The sequence below is a fragment of the Macrosteles quadrilineatus genome, unplaced genomic scaffold (genome assembly GCF_028750875.1).
Source record: "Macrosteles quadrilineatus isolate MER2022 unplaced genomic scaffold, UCM_ALF_1.0 Scaffold_9__3_contigs__length_116548681, whole genome shotgun sequence".
NCBI classification, from domain to species: domain Eukaryota; kingdom Metazoa; phylum Arthropoda; class Insecta; order Hemiptera; family Cicadellidae; genus Macrosteles; species Macrosteles quadrilineatus.
The window spans coordinates 86,344,182-86,368,875 of NW_026542602.1; the positions used below are offsets into that span (position 1 = coordinate 86,344,182).

The 24,694-nt window shown below is 32.9% G+C and overlaps 2 protein-coding genes across 4 annotated transcripts in view; both read left to right on the forward strand.

Moving 5' to 3' along the window:
- LOC129002480 (putative mediator of RNA polymerase II transcription subunit 26) overlaps positions 1–13,160 on the forward strand; it is a 39,285-nt gene extending 26,125 nt beyond the window's left edge. For 2 of the 3 annotated variants that reach the window (XM_054430316.1, XM_054430317.1), the window contains exons 14-19: positions 750–977; positions 2,265–2,335; positions 8,567–8,673; positions 11,396–11,440; positions 12,094–12,266; positions 12,630–13,160. In XM_054430316.1, coding sequence (XP_054286291.1) covers positions 750–977; positions 2,265–2,335; positions 8,567–8,673; positions 11,396–11,440; positions 12,094–12,266; positions 12,630–12,743 — 738 coding nt within the window. In that variant the 3' untranslated portion in view covers positions 12,744–13,160. Of the gene's footprint in view, positions 1–749; positions 978–2,264; positions 2,336–8,566; positions 8,674–11,395; positions 11,441–12,093; positions 12,267–12,629 lie in introns of those variants that run through there. The other variant, XM_054430318.1, reaches the window with a different exon arrangement.
- Positions 13,161–21,863: 8,703 nt separating this feature from the next.
- Positions 21,864–24,694, forward strand: part of LOC129003836 (integrator complex subunit 3) — a 29,990-nt gene continuing 27,159 nt past the window's right edge. Inside the window, exon 1 of the mRNA XM_054432160.1 lies at positions 21,864–22,020. Coding sequence (XP_054288135.1) covers positions 21,943–22,020 — 78 coding nt within the window. The 5' untranslated portion in view covers positions 21,864–21,942. The remainder of the gene's footprint in view (positions 22,021–24,694) is intronic.

Here is a 24,694-nt window from a genome sequence, read left to right on the forward strand (position 1 = left end):
TGCACTCTGTCGTCGTTTCATGACTAACAACATTTTGTTGTTGTCTGCGGAAATGTCTGATTTTGTCTTTGTTTGTATAAGCTATCCAAAAATTACTTTTCTGTAAATCATGGTTATTTCTCGTATAAAATTCTAAATTGCCTATGCCAAAGCAAATAATAAGTGATTTTAAAATTATTTTTGCACTTGTGAATACCAACCATTTTGGCTAGGGGTGAGATATCCACCTCGGGTTTGCGTCATTGTGATTCTTTTGACAAATCCTTCAAAATGAGGGGTCACTCAATAGGGGTTGCTATTTGAAAAAAAAAGTCACCCCCTACCCTGTTTAAGGGGTTTAAAATTTATTTTGGTGTAAAACATTGCGGAACCTTTGTTAAGAATCAATGCTACAAACAGAATATTTCTATCTATTTCAGTTTAAAAAATACAGATTTGTTTCAATACTTAATTTACACACTGTATATTCAATATTAAAGCTACCCGGTAATAGTTTTCTCTTTATTTTAATATATTTTCTGCCTGGATAAAAAAGTGTACCAAGCTACAAATCTAAATCAATACCCTAAAATAGGCCAATAAAGCATCTAATAAGGATTTTTTGTGTGTCTAGGGTTAAATGTTAAACCTAGATTGTGTTTGTAACCTTATCGTGTGATTAGCTTTCTTCCACCATGATTCTTAATTTGCCTATTTATTATTCAATCACTTTTGCTGCTTGAAGACACAAACTTACATTGAATGTTCAGATACAGCAGAGTGCTCAACAACAGCAACAGATGAATCAACAAAACCACGCTCAGTCTCAACAGAGGGAGCAGAAGCAGAATCAGCAACAACAGCACCAACAACATCAACAACAACACCCGCAACATCAACAGAACTCCAACCGGGGACCTCCTCCACACAACCAACATCCGCACCAGGGTCAGAAGCGCAAATACGAAGGGGAATCTCAACCACCCAACAACTATCAGGTGAACTATTAGGTTTACTTTAACAAGTTTGCTGAATAAGAGTCGGCCACACATTTTGACTTCGGGCCAGGTCAGGTATAAAATGTTGGCCCTCAGTTCTCGAACCAAAATCGGGTTGCTTTGGAATGTATTGATTTAAAAAATATTATTTATAATACTACTGCCTGTGTTGATATGGCTAATAATATCATACACATAGTGAAATCATAAACATCTTCCACAGTCACATTGTATTCACGAAGATCTTCTGCTGTCACGGCAAAATCAAGAACATCTGTGGTCTTGTCAGAAATCGTAAACATCATCTGTAATCACGGTGAAATCGTTGATCATCTTCCTTGAGCACGGCTAAATTTTGAACATCTTCCGTGGTTATTTATAAAGTGAAATCGTGAACATTTTCTGCGGTCACAGCGAACTCGAGAAGATCTTCCATGGCCACAGCTAGATGGAGATTACAGTATCTTCTGTGGTCATGGTGAACCTGTAAACATCAAACACAATCGTGGCAAAATAATTTTTTCTCGATCCTGCATTTTTACAGGTATGCATTTTGAAATATCATCAAAAATAATCTTCTGGTCAATATATTTCTTGCTGCATAATTTAAATGATTTATAATAAAATATTGCTTATAATCCAATACTTAAGGAATTTTTTTTTCTAAAAGCAGGCTTATATGAATCCAATCGGGCACAAGAGACACAAAATTGTACACAGACATTATACTCAAAACATTACTTCTTTAAGTTATAGGAAGTTCAAGTATAAAAGCTTATTTTGCTTTTAGTTTTTGACTGATCTAAACTCACCTGAAGAGGAATTCTCTGGATACTAGAACACCTAATAATGAAATTTTTACAGAAAGGCATTCATTTTGGTAAATTCTACCATCTCTACTGTAATCTAGGGCTTACCCTTAATTATACAAAAATACACAAGGATGGCAATTGAAACCTAAGATCACGTGGTCAGTGTATTTATATGAGATTTCTCCTTGAAGACTACAAATGTTCATACTTATTTTGAGGATAAACCTGTCACATCATAATGCTTGAGGTCTAAGAACTACTGCCGCACTGCCGACCATCGCATAGCACGGGCAACTAGGACACTCATGTCTACGTGTGTTTTAAATTTTCGCCGCTCAGCTAGGAGTTTCCCCCCCACAAAAAAATCCTAAAAGTTGTATATGTACTCAATAATTGTGGGAAATTGGAATTCTGAAATTAGAGTCTTGTTTATAATTTTTTATTCCAACTGTACATTAACCATATGTTTTCGCAGGGACCGCCCCAACCAGTTCCACCACCCAAACAGACGGTTGCTTCCCCCCAGAAACAGGCTGCTCCAATTGGGTGAGTTAAACCAACTTTGATTTATCTGGTGCAATTGCTAGTCTCGGAAACAAGAGTTATGTTAGTTAATGAAATAAATACCAAGAGAATAAACAAAATCTTCCTTCAGATGGTGTTGCCACAGCAATGGAACCCACAATAAATATTACGCCTCTAGAGCAAAATTTCATTGCATGACTTTTTTGGAATCATGAAATTTTTATATCCATACTTTAAAAAAATTGTATGGGTGATTTGTATTAAACTAATCTGTATTTTCAGTAATCAATGTTACTTTTGATGAGATGTTCACTTTTGAGTGTGGATTTGTAATTGGTTGTTTACAATTTGTTAAATTAAATTAGGCTTTTATTAAATTGTATATTAAATTGTAGAAACAAAGATTGTTACATATATTACCATTGACTATTGGTTAATAGTCAAAGATATTAATTACCATTGACTATAACAGAAAAATATTACTTACCATGATTGCTACAAAAAAACTTTCTACCTCTTATCAAATTGTATTACCCAAAATTATTATTAGTGTTGGATATCTGATTAAACATTTTGCATTGCTAATTTTGATTATTTGTTTGAAATTTTAAATATAAAATAACTGGAGTGGAATTGAAAAATTGATTAAATTTCACCATGAATCATAACGTTACATTTACAATTATATTTAGAACTTGTGGTTGCCAATACATTTATACCAATTGTAAAAATGTTTACCTCTGAGACAATATCTAATAGTCCACCATACTGAAGCCTAAAATCTCTTAAAATAACATTTATAGTCACTATGAAACATTTTATAAAGAACATCCAGTATCTTTCTGTATCCAGTTACTTCATTTTGTACTGTGTCATCCACAATTTTGTAATGTGTTCCATTTTGTTGAAGATGTTTTTGTTAACTAATTCTGCACCTTTGCTTCAGCTTCTGGAGTCGCAATGGCGTTTGTAGCAATAAAATAATCATAAGTACAAACTTAAGACTAAGCAAACACAAAAAGTTGTTAAATATCTCTTGGTTTTAATAGGTAATCAAACTTCAAAGGTCACAAAAATGTCAAAAAGCTTGTAAAAAACTTGTTAAGTTAAGTTGTTAAAGCAAAATATCCACAAAAAATATGGGGATATCCTATAAACTATAAAACACAAGACTTTTAACAACTTTTTGCAATGCAATACCTAACTTTTAAGGTTATTTTATTACTTTTGAACTTTAAATATCACATTTTTTATGATTATTTTTCATAACAATTACAATAACCTGATAACCTATTATCTACTGGTGCTTACTAATTAAATATGGTTAAAAGCAATATAATTTTTGTTTACATGGCCTTTGATTTCAACTAGGCCTAGTTTTATTCCCGCTAGAATAGAAATTTTCAAGATAGTTTTTAAGTCTGCATGCCTATACAGTTGAACCTCGTTTGTAAGAACCTCTATAAAACGAATTCCTCGATAAGACGAATTTTTTTAATCCCCTTGACACTTTCATATAGGTCAATGCTAAAAACACCTCCATACAACGTAGTATTTAAGTTAAAAACCTCCATAAGACGAATTTGTTTGTGACATGGGCTAGGACTGATTAACCTCTATACAACGAATATTCTTAGCACAAAACCTCTACAAGACGAACGTGACCTCTATAAGACGAATTTATCATAATCTTAACCTCCATAGTACGTAGTTTTCAAAACAAACAGAAGCTTGTCTCAACATGAAACCCCCACCCATCCATCCTCCTTCCTCAGTCATTGTTTTGGGGAAACCTTGGAGCGAGGAGAAACCTCTATAAGAAGAATAACAGCAGCATTAAACCTCGATAAAACGACCCTCTTTATTAAGAATACCTCTATAGTACGAATTTTCCCCGTACCCCTTGAAATTCGTCTTATAGAGGTTCAACTGTATACTTAAACACAATTAATTGGTGGTGTGATGCCTTTGGGTACATTAGTGATCAGAGACTTGATTATTGTGCTGTAAATTTTAAATGTCACCACCAATTATTGATTGTGATTACAAGTTTTGTCTTATGAAACCTACACAGTATATTATTGTACAGTTCACTTAACTAATAAAGAAAATAAAAGGCATATTAGGAGGCTTAATTTTTACAAAAAAATGGCTACTTTGTTCACTTTTCATAAGCTTAATATTAACCATTCAAGCAAGATGTTTTTTTTTATATATTATTTGGATTTGAAAACATTCTTTATCTGTTCATGACCTGCATGTAGGCTTATACAATTGTTTTTACTAAATTTAATTCACTGCACCAAATGAACCCAAAGTTGCCACACCAGATAATACTCCTTGTGATATGTCTTAGACAGTTAAGATCTTAGAAAGTTAACCATAGATCTGAGTGGTTATTGATTATACAGAGTGTCCAATGATAAAGAAAGCTGTAGTCAATGTCCCAAGTCAGCTGGAGTCTCATAAAATTCCCTCCACTTTGGTAAAGTCCATACTTTTCTCCGTCAAAACTAATGTTGGTTTTAATTATGACCACAAGCGAACTTAAGTGACTTAAGTGATATTAACTTAAGTGAATTTGGCAAAAGCTTGTATAATATGTTACCTGCTCACATTAAATCTCTTGAAATAAAAAATTTAAATTTACTATTAGAAAGATTTTGTGTGATTTATGTGTGTATAATGTCGAGGAATTTGTAGACCATAAGGAATGAAAAATATTGTGATGAAAACTGTATGACGTTGCTACACATGTATTTAATGTTGATGGCAAAAAATGGATTTGATTTAAGTTACAGCAAGAAAAAGCTCTCATCGTGTTGTAGTTTATATTTTCATTATAAGGGAGTATGGGTTAGGTTAGGTCTGGCTGTAAATAAATTTAGAAATTTAATAATCTCTCTTAAAAGTGTTTGACAGGACTGTATCTTGAGTCATACCATTTTTGCCCTCCAATATAACTGCAGTAATAGGTGCACCCAAATAAAAACTGATACAATGCTTACCTTTTTAACTTTTAAAAAACCTGTCTTCATATAATTTATTCTTTCTCTTTATGAATTATCTTATAATTGGTACTCTGTGTAATCAATATGTACCAACTTTTGTGGATGTCAAAACATTAAAATATACCAATACCATTTTATTGGAAGATTTCCCATAGGTCTATATTAGATTGGTGTTACCTTGTTTTTTGTATATACATTTCTCTTGTAATAAAGATTTAAAAGTTTAAAGTAATCACTTGAGTCAAGTGGAGAAAATCAAAATAACTGGGATACAATAAACTTCCTACAATTAACGATGGGAACCGTAACAAATCATAAATTAGATGATTAGATAATATGCGTTCATGGTTATCATTTTTAACTATCTCAATCGACAGTTGATGAAAACTATTATGGATAAATGTTACTGTCTTCTATTGGTCCCAAGATAAAATATCCACACCAGTTAAAATACACCGTTGGATTACCAACAATCTTGTTTTCTTGTCAATGTCCATAGATTGGAGTTTTGTAGCCGACAGGTTGCTTTTAATAAAATTGACCACAAATTTAATAATTTGAGCCTACTGTATCTTTAAAGTATGAATGTGTCGATTCTCGATATTAACAATACTTGGCTGTTGGTATCGGTATTGAGAATCAATCGTCAAAAGTCGATTCTGTTACCGATTTTCTTCACACCCACATGACCTGAAAATTACCGCTATTGCCGTGAATGTGTAAGACGACGACGGCTTTTCCGTCACCGCGGGAGACGATGATGATGTCTGCACAGCTGCAAGTGATGTTAAGTGATTTTGCCGCCATCAGACAAGACGGCAATGACGTTTCCATGACCGTGGGAGTTGATGATGATGTCTACACGGCCACGGGTGATGTTAAATGATTTTGCCACGATCACACAGGACGGCAATGACGTTTCCATGACCGCGGGAGTTGTTGATGATGTCTACACGGTCACGGGACATGGTCATGCAGGGTGTCCACCGACCGGGAAAACCGGGAATTATGAGTGATTTTTTTGAACCGGGAAAAAACCGGGAATTATGCGTGAATTTTGTATTTAACCGGGAATTTTTTTCCGTGACATTGGTAGACGACGATGACGTTTCCGTGACTGCAGGAAACGATGATGATGTCCAAAAATATTGCTTGACGATGATGACCGCCTGACCGCGGTAAATTATTTGAATTAAGCTACGATCGAGGAAGATTATGATAACTTAACTGTGATCGCAGGAGACGATTATAATGTTTCAGTTACCGCTGAACAATATCAGGATTTTTTCACGACCACGGAAGACAGTGGTGATGTTTCTGTTACTGAGTGAGATATTCAGGATTTTTCAGTTATCGCAGAAAACGATGATGGTGTCTCTACGACTGTGTTGGATGATTACAATATAACCTCGAGTTTGCTTGACCAAAAATTTCAAAATGGCACACTTCTAGAAAGTATTTTTTAAATTTTTGTTGTAATATCTTAATCTACCTTTAACGTGCTATTTATTTAATGTGCTTAGAAGGGTTCAAAACATAAATTGGCTACGTGCAATTTTTGTAATTTCTGCATTATTATTTCTGTAGGCCACTTGGAAAACAACCCATTACTCCAAAATTATACTATATGAAAGTACATAAAGCCAGGGGTTGGTGTAGTGTATTTATCCTATCATAAAATTTGGTAAAATTGAAATTATCAGTATTCAGAATATATTTTTTAGGTGTCTGTACAGAGATTCGATAAATTTTTTGTATCGACATATAACTATTTTTAGGAAGTTATTAATTGCAGGTTTAAGGATTAGTTTTTAATTTTTGGATTATTTAATCAGTAAGATATAAAAATTGAATACTTGTGTCAGGCAATATTACAGCAATCATAATTATTTTTTTCTTAGCTGAGAATGCTCTTTCCGATAACTAAAATAGCGAGCTGTGTTAGCGATAAAACAACATTGCGGGAGTTAGCGAAAACACGTTGGAAATTTTAGTATAAAAAGTACGACCTGAACTACCTGGATTTTTTTTTTTTTACTCATGAATTACTCATGAATTTTTTCTGGTTGGCCTGGTGGACACCCTGTCATGATTTGTTCGGGACCGCGAAAGACAGTGATAATGTTTCCGTACTTGAGGAAGATATCTTCTATTTTGCAGTGTCCCAAACAAAAGACGAAGATGATATCTCCACCCTTGCTAGAGATGATCACAATATTTCCTTGAGTTTGGCTTGACTGAAAATGTGCGGCTTAGCACACCTCTAAAAATATCATTTTGATTTTTGTTGTTGGATCTTCATTTATTCTTCTTTAATAAGGTAGTTTTTTAATGTGTTAAGAAGGGTTTAAACTTAAATTGGCAATTTGGAATGTATCATCGTTGCATACATTTTTTCTTTACTAGAAAAACACCTTATTACCTCAAAAATACTTAATGGAAGGACATATAGACAGGAGTTGGAGTAGTATAACCAATCCATTCAGAAAATTTGTTATAATAATAAAAAAAATGGTATCACTACTTTAAAGAGTACTGTATGTCAATCCCTTTTACAAATACTGTGGAACTCCAACTATACAAATTAATTGGGAACACATCACATTTGGCTAATCCATTAGTATAATTAGATTTTTACCAAAATGCTAGGTATTTCATAAAAAAAGTTCATTCAAATTTTTGAGGCAAAACGAACGTTTCCTCGAGTGATCGAGCACCAAGAAGAAACTAGGTTGAACTATGACTGAAAGTGACCAATATGATGTCTACAAGACTTCAGGAAATGTTCAGGATTTTGCCGCGATCTTGGCTCCTATCTTCTTTACAAACGGTTCTTTGTTGACTTTTTAGGCTATGGCTTACCTCAGTCAGTAATCCAAATTTAATGTCAAAATTTCACCGATTTTTGTTATTTTGCGCATACTGTAGCTTAGGGTTTTAAAATTATTTCTGTAACCAAAAATCGGCAATTTAGGTGCTTGGTGTTTAGATAATTGTTATTATACTGTATTCAGTATAATAACTAGCAGATACTAGTTTAAAAAATACTTCTCAAATAGGTAATTTACGATAATAGAATATAAAATAGGATAACCAATAACAATATATTTCATAAGATTAGCATAAGTTGTACAAACTGACATAATCGATCCTTAGCAGAGCCACCACAGGATGGTATAAGGTGCATCACATTGTGATGGTGATTGTTGTAACCTAACCTACAATGCTGTGATTGTAACAGAAACGGAGTGACCGGACAGAATGCAGCCGCAGCCGGAATATCTCAGTTGCCTCCGCAGATGAAATCACTGATGCCCCCGCCACCCCCGCCGCAGTCCGGGGCTCCAGGTTTGTACTTAGGACAACTGGCGTTGCCTTCGCGTCCACTAACAAGATTGTTTTCAGCTGTCAGATCGCTACTCCTGTGTCACTATTCTACATAGTGAGTCTACGTGTCAAGAGCTATTTGCTGTGAACCCTGTGATAGTTATAGTTTTTGTACAAATATCAGTAATACAAAATAAGTGTTTAAAACTAAGAATTAATAATAGTTGAGAGATTTTAGATTTGTTTGAATTGGGATATATTTCTAGGAAAATTTATAAAATAAATAAACTTAAGAGTGCACTAAAAACCCATTTGAATGTTAAATTCCTAGTTAGTCTTTATTTGGGTGGCAATGACATTTTACACATTAATATTAAATCTTCTACTATTTTTTAAATTAAGGGTTTCAGACTAATTGAAGCCAAACGTCTAAAGGAACTTTTCATTATTGCATTACTTAACTCAATAATCTATAACATTATTTTTACAAAACGTTTTTTGTTACAACAGTCAAATGTAAAAAAAGGATTTTCTGAAACATCACGATGACAAACAAAAACTCTGCAATGTCACATCACAAATCTTTAAGATACCTTGAATATTGCTTCAGGAAACTTTCTCAGAAACAATTCTATGTGCCAATGTTAAACGTCATTACACAAAACTTGTTAAATTTGTCTAACAATATTTAATAAAAGCCAAACCATAAAAAAACTTCTCAAATATTATAAAAATAATATATATTACATTTTCTTACTTCTTCATAGCTTCATCATTTAACCTCTATTGTTAATCAATATCAACCGTTCATTGATACTAAGAAAATACATTAGCAGAATACAGATTAGGCCTGACTAGAAATTAGTAAGGAAAATGTATAGTTTGATTATTTTCTATATTATTTGTCAATACAATTTTGAATACCTTTCTTCGCCAATAGACATTTTTCACCTTTTGGCATAAAACTTTAAAATGTTTAAATCTATTGACTAATGTTAAAAAATTGTGAATTGAGCTAAGCACAGTAACTGTTTCCTATGTTATCCTGTAGCCTGCAGGGTTGCTGCAATGGGGGAATTTGAATTTATAAACAAGATTTTTGCTGGCGTATGTTTGTGAATGCTGATCAATGCTGCTAGATAAAACGTGCTTACAACCATTGGCAAAGAAAGGCAATCACAAGGGTATTATGTAAAAGGTTCAGTTATAATCAAGAATCATTTTTACAGTGCTGATCTCTTAAATCATACTATACAATTTAACTTTACAGACTATTCCAAAATTGTTCAAATTCATTATCTTTGTTGTTGTTGAGTAAATGATTTTTTCGGGTCGGCAGTTTTATCCAAATTATTTGAACAAATTAAAGTTTTACAATAATATGCTTTAGTTGTAAGTTTTACTAATTTATTTTTCTCTACAGGTTTGATGTGATCAGTAATATTTTATGACAAGAAGTGTAACGCCAGTTGTTTTTAATATTTCATTTTATGTGTTTTAGATCAGTCATTTTGAATGAGTAGTTACAAAAAGTGCCTTTTTGAAACTAGGTACACAAACATTTAAAAAAAAACCCCATTTTATAAACCAGTTGTTTGATTTTGAGAAGATCTACTCAATTGTTTATTAGGTAATCTTTGACTCCTTTAATTCAGCCATTTTAAAATTTCTTTATACAGCCTCGTTACGTCTTTTGTATTTAAATAAAAGTACAACAAATAAATAGGTATCAAACCACATCAACATCAACATAATGTTGGCTTCTATACATCTTTTTCAATCTCAGTCTCCGATAATTTGTTGTCAACATATTTTCTCATTCATTAGTTTACTGTTTACTGCCCTGGACATTTGTACCCCAGTCGGTACTTGGCCTCGGCAACACAGCGCCTCCATCCGTCTCTTTCTTCAGCATCCTCCTCTCCAATTCCCAGCCGCCTCATGTCTTGTTGCACCTGGTTCCACCATTTAGTCTTTGGTCGTCCCCTGGGTCTTCGTCCCTCTAGTGTTCCCCTCAGAATGTTCTTCAGGTTTGAATCTTCTTCTCTTTTTAGTATGTGTCCTGCCCATTTTAGTCTCCTACTTCTTATTTCTCCGATGATGTCTGCATTTTTGTACATTTCTCCTACTTCCTGGTTGTGCCTCTTCCTGCACTCTCCATTTTCTAGCGTTGGGCCAAAACTTTTCCTCAATACTTTATTTTCAAAAACTATTATTTTTCTTTCTTCTTTTTTGTTCAGGATCCAAGTCTCTGAGCCATATAAAATTACTGGTCGGATTATTGTTTTATACAGACGTAATTTTGTTGTGTGGGATAATAATTTTGAGCTCATTAATTTATTGCATGCATAGAGACTTTTTTTGCGGCATTTAGTCTATTCTGTACTTCTAGATCATTCATTAGTTTATCCATTTTAAATCCCCAATTATTATACTAAATGTTTTCTTGATTCATTTGCCATCTTCCCATGCTGAACTACTATATGAAGCTTAAAACACTTTTTGCAGTAATAAAAGTTTTGTACTCATTCAGAATGGCTAAGTTAGAATGAATGCACTTAATATTGTTGTTCATTTTCAGTATTGTGTGTTTTATTTGGTAAATTCTACTCTACGCTGGACACTCTTATTTATTTACTAATCATTATGTTTTATTTTCAGCTTCATCTACAACCTTATGTGATGGTATATTACATGTGGTAAAGTGTGTTTTAGGTTTTAATCTGACAAATGTGTTTTACAGATAATTGGCAGAATTCGTCCGAACAGATGAATCAACAAAACAGAGGTAGTTATTTTCTCAAAATGAGCTACATTTTAAACACATTAGTTGAAGTAAGTTATTTGGCGGGTCTTCTGAATTTGTTAATTAAGTAACATCAATATTCTGTGTTGTGAATAAAATTAATATTTTTGTTGTAGTGATTTGTAAATTTTTGAATGGCCTTGTAAAGAAAAAAACTAGTTTGGAATCTGATCAAAGCCTAAGGGGTTTAGTTATGTCAATTGTAAATCTTAAAAGTAATTAATGTGTCAAGAAGACCATTTCAAGCATTATAAAAATTGAAGATAGTTATATATAAAGAGTTTTGAACCCATCCAGCTTCTCTTGTTCCTTAGACTTTGAATGGTATTCGCTAAAGGATCAGTTGGTCTTAGCCAGTAACTAATTTACAATATCATATCGTGCTTGCTAGTTCATTTGTGTATTTAAAATTCAGTAAAAGCACTTCTTGTTTTTATTCAAACATATTTTTTGTAATAACTGTTGTGAAAAAATCTGTTATTGATGTTGATGGTTTTGCTTTTTCATGATAATAGTTTCCTGGTCTAATTTTGGAGTTAAAAAATGTGTTAAGAATGTTGTAAGAATATTTATTTTCTAATACATTTGCAAGTCACTAAGTTGTTGAACGTGATGACTAGTGTGTATGTTTGCAGGTGACCAGCCTCCACCTCCACAGGCCCAGCCTGACAGAGGCAACATGTCCAGACAAGAGAGGCCAACATTCAACCACTACTCGTCCAAGCCTCAGCTGTACAATGCCAACCTGCCCTTCCACATGCAGGGCCTCGGGGCCTACCCTCCCCCACCACCGCCACCACCTCCACCGGTCAGTAGACACCATCACCAAACACTTGTTGTCTAACATTACTTTCTTGTTACTAATTGTACACTATTTATATACTATATACTACTACTATACACTATTTAATCTAAAAAAATATCTTAGATAAATTTGATTTAAATCTTAAAATATCTTGTGAACTCCTTTAAAACTGTGCGGTCTGTGGTCTTTCTCAGTGTAAAAATATAAATGCAAAGGTCTTTATTAGGCATGGCCTTAACATGGATAAAATTAGACGTTCAATTTTTATCTAGTTTTGGAATAAAAATTAACCGATTTTGGAAAATCTAATTGTTATTACATTTTGAAATCTGCAATGAAATATAAAGTTGTCAACTTGTGTTGCAGGTGCCCAATCCAGGCATGATGCCTCCTCCAGGGCAATACCCGTTCTATCAGCAAGCTCCAGCGGCACCTCCACCCACCCAGTACCCATACTTTATGATGCCGCATCAACAGTAAATGTTCTATGGGGGGTTATCACCAAGTGAATGAGGAAAATAGTCTGCTTTGTGGTTTAAAGATGTAAAAATATAAAATATTTTATTTTTACTACAGGGGTGGAAATAGAAGCACTTGGTATTTCCAGTGTTTTTGTAGATCTATTTGAGGTTCTTTTCGAGGCAAATAGTCTACTCTGTGGTGTAAAAGAGCAACAACATGAAACGTTGCTACTACAGGGGCAATAGAAGCATTTGGCATTTCCAGTGTGTTCGTTAATGTACATATTGTTATATATATATATTTAAGTTATTTTAAATGTGTGACCACGTAGTACTGATTTTTTAAGTGTTGTATTCTTCTTTTCTGTCCTGTATTAAATTATGTATCTAATCTGAGAATTGTACTTTAGTTACATGATAAACGATAGTAATAGTATTTGTGTTGACTTTGTTTAAACCCTATAGGTCGTTGAACCCTGAAATGTGTTAAATGCAGCAGTCAGTCATAATTTTCTTTGGGCATATTACTGAAATAACAGAATTGAGTAAAGTTTTAAATGATTTTAAGAATATCTTTTTGTATTTTTGACAAATGAAATAAATCGATAAATGTAAAAAAAATATGTAAAAGGAAAAAATTAATAATTACAACTTACGTCAATCAATCCAGTATATTTATGGAGGACGCACGTTTCGACCTTTAGGTCATCTTCTGCTCCGCTGTTGCACAGGTTATTCCATACTTAGTTGCATTGTTGGTGTAGCTACCGCGTCAAATATTTTATATTGAGAAACATAGTCTGACCACATAAACATAAAAACACAAAAACACGACACTGACATTTACGTAGTACACGAAACATTTACGTAGTAAAATTATCACCGTGCTCACGGTTCTGAATGGGCTCGGGACTGCGGCGGCACTCCCGAGCCCGTTCAGCCGTGCGTGTGTTATTTAAAGTGTTATTTAAATAAAAGCGTTTAAAATTAAGTGTTATTTAAATAACAAGGAGATTGCGGCAACAGGCTAGCCTGACAACAGTTATCTATCGTGCGGCAAAACCCTATTTTTCATCATTTTATGCTATATATATTGTTGTGGTCATGATATGTTTAAGGTACAATAGAATTCCAACCATCCAAATCAGTTGTGTTGTGACCTTACCCCGGATTCGTATATAATAAATGCTCCCGCCGCAGTAAACCTGCATACCAAGCAAATTTCCATTTGCCTGACTGGATTTACACTAAAATGTCTCCTTAAAAATATCACATTTATTCCCTATTTAAATAACATTAGTTTAACGAGTACTTAGGTTTGCTGCAACAGTGAGGGTAAAACGGTATTTTTTTGTAAAATGTAATAGTTCAGTATGAAATGAATGCATTTTCCAAATTTGTACAAAATATTTCCATAAACAAGCAAACTACAACAGTTTACTTATTCTCCATAAGAATAACATGGGAATTTTAAATTTACAGATTTTTGGAATTTTCTCCGTAACCATTAGGCGCATAACAATGCTTCGATATACTAAATTATATGTTTTTTTAAGCTCTACAAAATGGTTTGGAAAGAAATTGCTAAATTTTAAGTTTTTAGGGTCAAAAATGGGAAAAACCAATTTTTACCCCATAAAACCTCCCATAAACCCCTGTTCCCATAGTCCGATCATGCTGGTTCGCGAACGCGTTCGAATAAACGTAGGTTTACACGTTTGTACCAAATTTCATCAAAATCGGATGATTTTTGCTCGAGTTGTCGCGCTAACGGACACAAATAAATATATATATATATATGAATTTGAACGGATGGTGTTTTTGGTCTCTAGGGACCTCAAAACGAAAAAGAAAATAGGTCCCGGGTCCAGGTCTTACCATGAGTACTACGGTAATAGCTTATTCCCTATAGGGGAAATTCGCTAAAAATTCGGTCAATTTAATTTTACCGGAATTTAGGTTATTTTACATGAAGTATACCAAGTCCTGGTAAGCATTTACAATTGCAATTACTAAACACGTCTGCAAAGTTTTGTAATAAGCAAATTTTTCTGTTTCGCACGATTACGGAAGATAATTTTGAGTTTCCGTGACCATGGGGAGACTATGATCATTTCTTCATGACCGCGGGAGATATTCAAGATTTTGTTGCAATTGCAGAAAAGGATGAAGAGTTTTTCATGATCACAGGAGACAATGATCATGTGTACACTAAAGGCTTATATATTCAAGATTTGGCCGTGATCACAGAAAATGATGACAATGTTTCCTTGATTGTTGGAGAGAATGATGATAAATTCTAGACCGCATAAATTGTGCAAGTTTTTGCCCCGATAGTGATAAAGAATGATTGTTTAGTTTTAATTAATTAGTTTTAAATAATGGAGACATTTTTTAGCAACAGTAAAAGTTTCTATTTTTAAAAACATAACAACAACTTATTTGTAAACAGATGTAAGATAAACTTGAGGAATCATATCCAAAACTCTTTGGTCCAAAATATTAAAAAATTGTAAAACGTCTGTGAATTTTACGTCAATTATGAAAAAAGAAAATACCCCCGCTGCAGCAAACCTGCCGACTAAGCAAATTTCCATTTGCCTGGATTGATTTTCAATTAAAGTTTTTTTATATCAATATCTTAGTATGAAATAAATAAATTCACCAAGTTTGATCAAAATATATCCATAAACAAGCCAACTACAACATTTGACAATATTCTCCATAAAAATAACATGGGAATTTTAAATTAAATTTTTTTTAAATTTTCTCCGTAACCAATCACCGTTCAAAAACACTTTGGTTTACTATCTTATTTGTTTTTTTAAGCTCTTTAAAAAGGTCTGGAGAAAAGTTGAAAAATTTTGTGTTTTTAAGGGTAAAAAATTAGAAAAACCCATTTTTACCCATAAACCCCCCCCCCCCGTTGGACCCCGTTCCCATGGTCCAATCATGCTGGTTCGTGAACTCATCCAAGTTTATCCCGCCTTATACCTTCAAACCAAATTTTATCAAAATCAAACAAAAATTACTCAAGTTGTCGTCCGGACGGACAAACACACACATATATATATATACATAATACATGCATAATTCCTCCTTTGTTGATATAGTTACATACATATAAAAATTTGAACGAATTTTGTTTTGGCCTCTGGGGACATCAAAATGAAAAAGTAAATCGGTCCCGGGTCTAGGTCTTACCATAGATAAAAGGAGTATAGACATATATGTCTACTTCTTTTAATCTATGGTCTTACCATGAGACCTACGTTAATAGCTACTTCCCTATAGGGAAATTCGCTAAAAGGGGTGGGAGTATAGTTAAATACCGGTACCCTATTATACACTGACTGAGATTTTTTTGAGTAGTATTAATTGTTCATTGCGGTATTAATTTTTTGAAGGGGCCCTGATCCTGAATGTTTACTGAAAAAATAATGTTACGAACATTTTGTTAACAATGTTACAAACAATATTGTTATTACATTATTTACATTGTCATATTATAGCAGAAAATACAAAATACAGTAACACTGAATGAATCAGGCTATGTAAGAAACAAACAAAGTTTTGTTGAAGCATTTAAAGGATCAGAACAGCTGATTTGTTTTCGAGATAAGCTTTGACGTAACCATATGATTCGAGTAGTAAAATTTTAGGGACTAGTCCACAAAAAGCTATCATTAGGGACTCAAAACGTTCCGTAAGACAGCTGTTTTTGAGACATTGTAATGAAAAAAATTGTTTTGGAACTGTATTATTGAGCAAGTAATTTGTTTATAACATTCCTCAAGATGCTATAACCAATTTCCTGAAATGTACTAAACAAAGCCATTGTATAAATAATGAGATAACAAAGAGCCTTCAGATATATTTCTACTACAGCAGCGCTTGGCTGTACTGCGACTGCTATATGCCTTTACCAATTAAATTGAAGGCGGTAATGGTGTAGAATTTCTCCAAATACTGTTTACCTACTGTATTTTTGAATTGTTCGTATATTATTTAGTTTTATGTTAAACAAAATTTCTCTTTAAACGTGATTATTATTTGAGTACAGTATACGCCTTTATCCAATAAGAAAAGGTGAAACGTTGAACACATTGATATTTAAGTCAGAAAAATTTCAACACATCATTTTCTATTTGCTTATTTTTCCCCCCCCTTTACAAACCTAAATTGTACTTAATTCAGCACTTATAACTTTATTCATTTTGTTCACCTTTACATCATGTAGTACTCATATACTAAACTTGGTAAACATCGGAAGCGTATAAGCGACTTTGAATTAATTGAGACAAGAAAAACTATCTGTTACGTGATATTTTAAGGGACTCCGGACTCTTCAATAAAACCTCGTTTAGAAAGAAACGGTAATATTTCCCAATCGATCACCGACTGTTGAATAAAAGAGCGATAATTCAAATATCTACTTGCGTCCGCTGCATTGAGAATTGACCCATTTGGCGAGGGGAAATGAACAATGATAAACACACTACAGGTGTAGATATAATATCTATGAAGTTTTGCCAATACTTAATGTAAATGCCAATACTAGAATGCGTTTAGTGTCTACAATAGTGTGACATTATAAATGAAATAATGATAAACCTTTATTAAGTTGCCGATTGAAATACCGGTACTTCAATTTAATTTATTGTGTGAAAATACCAGGATAAACTCGTCAACCATAATTCAACCGACAATTAATTCCAACTCAACTTATTTCATAGAAAGACACTTAATTTTTAAGTAAAGTGTCACAAACATTTCAAAAGTCATGGAGGGTCCCAGTAAACAAAAACTTACGTTTCCAAGAAAAAAAACACAGCCAGATTGACATTGATAATCTCTTCTAACTTTAGTTACCTCTGGTAGTGGTAAAAATAAAACATAAAATAAAAATCATAAACGTTTTAAATATTCTTGGGGAATATTCCCTATGCTGACTATTTATCTTAAACGTTTTGAGGTCGATGTCAAGAAGAGAAAGTATAAAACGTAAAAGATTGTGACTAGAGACGAGAGGAAGATTCACCTTTTACATTCACTTTTCCAAGGCCTCCATGCGACTAAACACGAATATTTAAGAACAAACCAGCAATGAATGACCTTTGGGCGTTGACTACCTTACATTTACATATTTACTAACTTTTTTAAATTAGAATGTTTGGACAGATCCCAATTGAAATTGTGAGTATTCAGTACTGTATTGGCAACAGATTTTTAATGTGCATATATTTTAATTAACTGGATTAATATTACTACAGCATTCTTTCATTAAATGCAGTATAAGTATCAAACTAACTTTGCTGTTATTGTACCAACAACAAGGAAATGTTACGGCGTGTTATCTTAACTTGCATTGTACAAATTATACAGTATCAATGATTGTACATTTCACAAACGCGAACTAGCCTACGAGTATTTGTTTGAAAGATATTTTAACTCTTTGTATTTGTAAGAGCGGGGAACAAGGTCATATTCTAAACAACCAGTTCAGCATCCAACTCCCTGTTGTGAAATTGAATAACTGAAACTATTCATTCGTCGATTGATTACATTTCTGTAAATTATTGCTAATGTCAACAGAACTCTTTAACGGAATTGAAACATTTACGTTTTCTAAGAGATTTTTAAAAATAACTGATTAATGGTAAAACACGTTCCTAAGATTCTATTCGTTCAATTAAGGCATAGACAATCTATTAAAACTAATCTAGGTGTTGGGGTTATGTGTATCTTTCTAAATTTCAATTTAAAACGATGTACCTTTATTTTATCTTGTCAGTAAACTATTAAAAGATATGTTACAGTTTGAGTGTTTACTTCTAGATTGAATAGAGCCGTCTAGTCTAGACATATGATTTTTACGACGTTACACGCCTCAGAAAACCTGCAAAACTATGCGAATTTCCATTTGCCTGACTGAATTATCGCTAAAATAATTCTTAAGAAATTACACATTTTCTTCCTTACAGTAGGCTTAATGAGTACTGAGGTTTGCTGCTAAATGTAAGGTAATATAAAGTATGTTTTGAAGTAAAATGTAAGTACCTAAGTAAATAAAGGTAATTTTGCAAAATTTGATCAACAAATAACAATTGCATAATCAAATAAACTACATTGGTTTACTTATTCATAATGATACATAGGATTTTAGGATTTAAAGTTTTTTTTTTAAATTTTCTACACCATTAAAAGTACTACATCGATTCAACATACTAAGTCATTTCTTTAAGCTCTAACAAATAGGTTAAAAAAAATTTCAAAACTGATGTTTTTGAGGTTCAAAAATTGGAAAACCAGTTTTATAATGCATAAATCCCCGTTGCCATAGTCCAAATAAATATACTGGTTCGCAATTACATTACTGTATAATTTGAACGAATGGCGTGTTTGGCCTCTGCGCTCATCAAAACGAAAAAAATCGGTCATACCATGATATCTACGGTTAGCTTTGCTTATTTCCCATAATGGAAAACCAAGGGAACTCGATAAAAACCACTTCTATCCAGATTTACGCTGCTGTATTACATACTTCGCTTACGTCACAAGAGTAAAACGAAATTAACGTTTGCGATTGGCTGTACTTGACACAGGTGCGTTGTGTCAACAGCTGATATCAACAGTCTGTAACACATCCTATTACGTCATCAGCCGCACTGCTGTTAGCAGCAGTCAGTCATGCATTTGCTGACTTGACAAGGAGTTTCTTATCTCTACGTTCGCGGTAGGCAACGACCGCTATTCTTCAACGGAAATGCCATGTCCATGACTTGTATAGTTCTGTATTATTATGGTACTGAACAGGAGACCAAAATTAGGCAAAATATAACAGAAAATGTGTAAAAGTATTGTCTTGTTTAATTAGGTAAGGTTAAATGGTTAATTATTAATGTAACTTTTTCGAACTAATATTAAATACACCTGCCGCAGTAAACCTGCAAACTAAGCGAATTTCCTTTGTCGGGTTGGATTCGTAGTAAAATATATTCCGTTAGACATGCCATATTTATTCCCTACTTAAAATAACATTATGTTTGATGAGCTAATAGGTTTGCTACTATACAGGGATGGCAATAAAAGTGTGTTTAATGGAAAAATAGTAATTTTTATATATCTTTGTTATGAAATAAATTATTTAACCTGCCTAATTAGTAATAAATATATATTATCAAGCAAGTTTAGCATTAGTTTGCTTATTCTCCTTAAGCATAACATGGGAATTTAAAATTTCCAGTTTATCTATACAACAAAGCTTTGATATGTACCTATATTAAATTGTTTATTTTTTAATCTCTAAAACATTTGAAAAGATAATCATTAGCAAAAGGAACTTTTTCTTGATTAATTAAAAAAAAAAAAAAATTGTTCTCCGAATACAATTTTTTTTACACGAAAATTGTGTTAATAAAACAATACGTTAAAACGGATTAGAAATTACTACAGTAGTTATACAGTATTTTTACAGCAGTACTTTTTAATTGTAATCCCTGTTATATTTTTATTAGTCTAAGTCTAGACATTTGTTTACAATAATCACTCATTGAAATTGGATTTATCTAACTATCTAGCGCGAAGAACTGTATGCTTTCGGTATTTTCTGTGTAGCGCCTTCTAAAATTAGGACACTAACGCAACACACAACCGTAAAGCAATCTCAAGCTATAACCGAAGGCGTTTAAAATATTTGCATATCTTTTACTAAAAGGAGGGCTTTACTAACTAAATAGTTGGTGTATAATACAGTTTTAAAATACATTTTATGCAGTTTTTCTAAAAAATAATCTAGGGGGTTTTGTATTCGTACACGATAAGTTAGTAATTAATTGTTAAACTCAAAAATGTACCTTTAGTTAGTCTACTTATAGCCAATGGTAAATCTTCTGTACCGTATATTGAAAAATAGCGAATTAATATTTAAAAAATTCTTGTATTAATTTGCGATTGAATATATATAAATAATACCCCCGCCGCAGCAGGACCTGCAGATTAAACGAATCTCCATTTGCCTGATTTGATTTTATAAGGTATGTTTGTAAGTGCTTAAACAATATTCTAAAAAATGCTGGGTATGTTACAATTACAAAATAAATTAGATAAGTACTGTAATCAGCCTAGGAGTAAGTAAAAACGATTAGATAGAGGATAAAAATGTTCTGATTTAAGTGAATTGTTAACACAACGAACATGCCCAAAATAGAAAGGTATTAATAATTTGATAGGTGAATTTCACACATTACGTTTATTTTATAATTATTAGGCATAATTTCGGTATCCCGAATTTACCCCTCAGTTTTTGTAATACTATTAGTTTCACATCACCTACGGTATTATTAGTTGTTCTGTTTTTAGAAAAGTTCAAAATTATTTTGAAAAAAAAATGGGGCTTTTAAAGGAATAATAAGTTTGTGGAACTGTATTTAATTGGAGACAATCAACATAAACATGTTTACCACCATCTAAATGAAAGGTGTTTGCAAAGACACATCATTGAATTTAAATGATTATAAGAAATAAATGCAATTTTTTTTAAAATGAGTTGTGGAAATCTCATGATCATGGGTCGAGTAAGTATATCATGTGTCTCAAAGACAAACGCTTAGTAAAAAAGTTTTAAAATTACCATGCAGATGAAAAAGTAAATTTTCGTTTTACAAATCAAAATTTCCCATACGAGAGAGAAAATCCCACAATTTGCAAGCCTGGAACCTTTCCTTAATGCTGCAATATTACGTTTATTTTTTGAAAAATATTTGTATTTTTTACAGGTAAGTGTTGAGGTATATCAATTGATTTTATTTTTGATTCGAAAACGTTAGTATGTTTTCTTAAAAAACATAGAATGACATATTCCACTTTGTATTAGGAAGCCATTTTTCGGCACTCGTGCATGGTGTCACTGTATTTCCTAGGCGTGTTTAGGTCCTTTTAAATAAATACATTTAAACTTTTTCACAAATATATGTAGGCATCTGGAAAGATATTTGAAATATGTAATAAGGCATTGCTAGCTAGAAACGATGATGGTTTCTTCAAATTAAGCTGAAACTAATGGTACTATTTTAATGGTTGTTTATGTGACGAATCCTGTCTGTATTCATGCGCGCCACCACAGAACAAATTTCTCGGGATGGTAATAAGATGCTGAATCTTAGTCTGATGGATAAATTTCTTTATTTTTAGGATTTTTAGCCGTGGTGGATGTTAGAATGGAGCAACAGAAAGTACCAACATCTAGGCTGTTCGTAACATCTATAATTGAGAGTAAAAGAGATGATATTGAAGAGGTAAAGCTCATTTAATTTTCTTTCTTTGAGGTCGATTAACGACAGCCATTGTAAGAGTAGTATAGGTTAATGTTTAGTAATGACACCGCTAGGTTCGCTGTATGTGAAGAGGGATTTTCAAATCGTTTTGCCAATAGACTCATTCAATTAAGTTTTAATATTATAAATTTACAATCTTTTTTTAGAAATGCACATTTTACATTATTTTAAACGTTTTATTTTCCCTGTAACATGTTAAATAATTTGAGGTTATGTCATGTATACACCCCTATGACAGTCTTTTTTTTTCCAAATCTTGCCAACATTAGGCCCAAATTTAAACCTTTTTTAGAGCTAAATTAAATAAAGGGCTGGAGCTTTATTTTTTTGTTAAAATTAATAAAAAACTAAAGTGATTAACTGAGGTTTGTATTTATTCTGCTTGAAATAACTTCTTAATTCATGGATCATAAAAAGATTTTCTTAGCGCTGAACTAAGTTAGGGGCCTAATTTTTGTACACAAGTTATGAAGAAAATAAAATTTGATTTTGACGGATATGTCCGTCTTGGACACAAAAAATGTAAAGTGGACGGATTTATTTGTCTGTCGCCCGTAGCGATAATCTCGATATAAGCTATGAACAATGCCAATGATCTTAGTAGCCAATTCTTGTGTAGACGGATAACTTTTCTGGATAGCCTATATTTTGTTCTACCTTATTCCTTCCCTTGTTTTATTTACCTATATTTTTTTTCAAAATGTAGGTTATCATTCTGTCTGAAGTAAGTTAAGTTAACCTAATTTAAGTTAAACCTCTAAACCACTCGAAGTTCCGCTCCCATCTCTTCATTCCCATTCCCCACCAAGACTTCTACTGCGTAAAGACTGTTCTTCAGGTTCATCATATCCATCACATTCCATACCTAATAAATATTATTTTCAATGCCAAGTACGAAATCCCCCTCAGACATAACTTATTCCTTACTGTTATTTGGTAGGGTATCTCAATAACATCTTCAAATTTTGGATAATTTGTATTGGCCATTTTATCTTAATAACTTAAGATAAAAATAATACATAAAACACAAATATGTAAACAGTTTCACAGTAGGCCTATTCACACACTCTAGGCTATGGCGCATAATAGTAGCTGAATCAGCTGCGACACTAATTATTGCCAACCACAAAAAAAACAACCCATTTATAATAATGCAGTAAGGTAACTTAAGTTATGTTCATTTTTGTAATGATAAACAATGTACATTATCAATTCCTTTCTTGGAAAGATATAGGCTAACTTATCTGTCTATAGCCCAGAGAAAAGAAATTTCCCAGGACGGATATCCCTTTCCGCTCATAACGTAAACGGATATTGACGGATAGGCCTACCCCCCGTCCATAACCGAGGAAGGGCCAAGATGATAATACCTATAAGTTAGACCTACCTTTGTTTGTTTTTTTTTATGATAAAAGTAGGTTTACTGGGAATAACCTGACATTTTCTTTGGATTAGCCTGGCCAATATCTTTTAAACATAAGTTTAAGTTTAATTTATGGATCACATTCATCACAAACCATTAAAAATTGGCATAGGAGCGCAAGAGTTAACATCTATGCTTAAATATCTGATAGGCTCTACTTAGCAGGGTATCAAAGCTAACCAACAGGCTAAGCTAAATCTAAATTATGAGGCTCTGTCCTAAATGACTACATTTATCATAAGCAGGATAGGCCTAAGTTCAAGGTTTTTCACTTACAAACACGTGGTCAGTAGGAAATAGGATCAGAGGCTTTCTATAGGGCCTAGAGAACTAATCATTTGTTAAAATGTATAGCCTAGCCTAAGTTATATAAGTTACCTAGAGGCCTATCCAAAATTGAAAGAGTAAGTAGACTTTAACCCTCCGAGTGTCCATAGTTTAGGCCTTAATGTCCGCCTATTTTTGGCGCATTTGCAAGGTTTTATTAAAACGGATCTGAGAAGCTTAAAACAATGTTAATTCTACTGTTCTATATACCATTTTGTTTGGAAAATCATGGGCTTCAATATTATACATAAAACATGAGGAACATTTGTTTCAAAAACATTTTTTAGGTAAAAAAAAAATATTTTGGAAAATTTTCAAAAAAAAAATAAGTTCGCGCTCAATGAAATTGTATAAATTATAGGCCTATAAATATTTGAAAATAGCCACTTTGTTCTAAATTTTATGAGGATTACAAATATATAATAATATAAGGAAGTAGATTTGCAAATAAATAAGTTATGGGCAAAAAACAGATTTCAGTACATAGCGTTTAGCTAAGAATGCATAGCCTAACCATAGCTAGGAATCTGGCTGATAATTTACATCAATATCACTACCTACTTCTTTAGGATCATCAACCAGCCCTTCAAAACCACTTAAATCTTCTTATAATGCACCACGTATATCACTACTTTTGATTTTTAACACTAAAACAATGATAAACGTAATAAAACACATCAGTCATCGGTCCGAGGGTAACCTAGCTATTTACAAATACGTACGTCAGCTGTCTGCTACAATTACGATCGGCTCGGAGAACATAAAGCGCTTAGAGACAGACCTCTGGAGAAAGCGTAGAATATAACGAAAAGAACGATACCTAACTCGATCCAGTTCAATCCGATTCAGTCAGTCATAGAGCCTTCGCCGTAAACGATGTTCGTG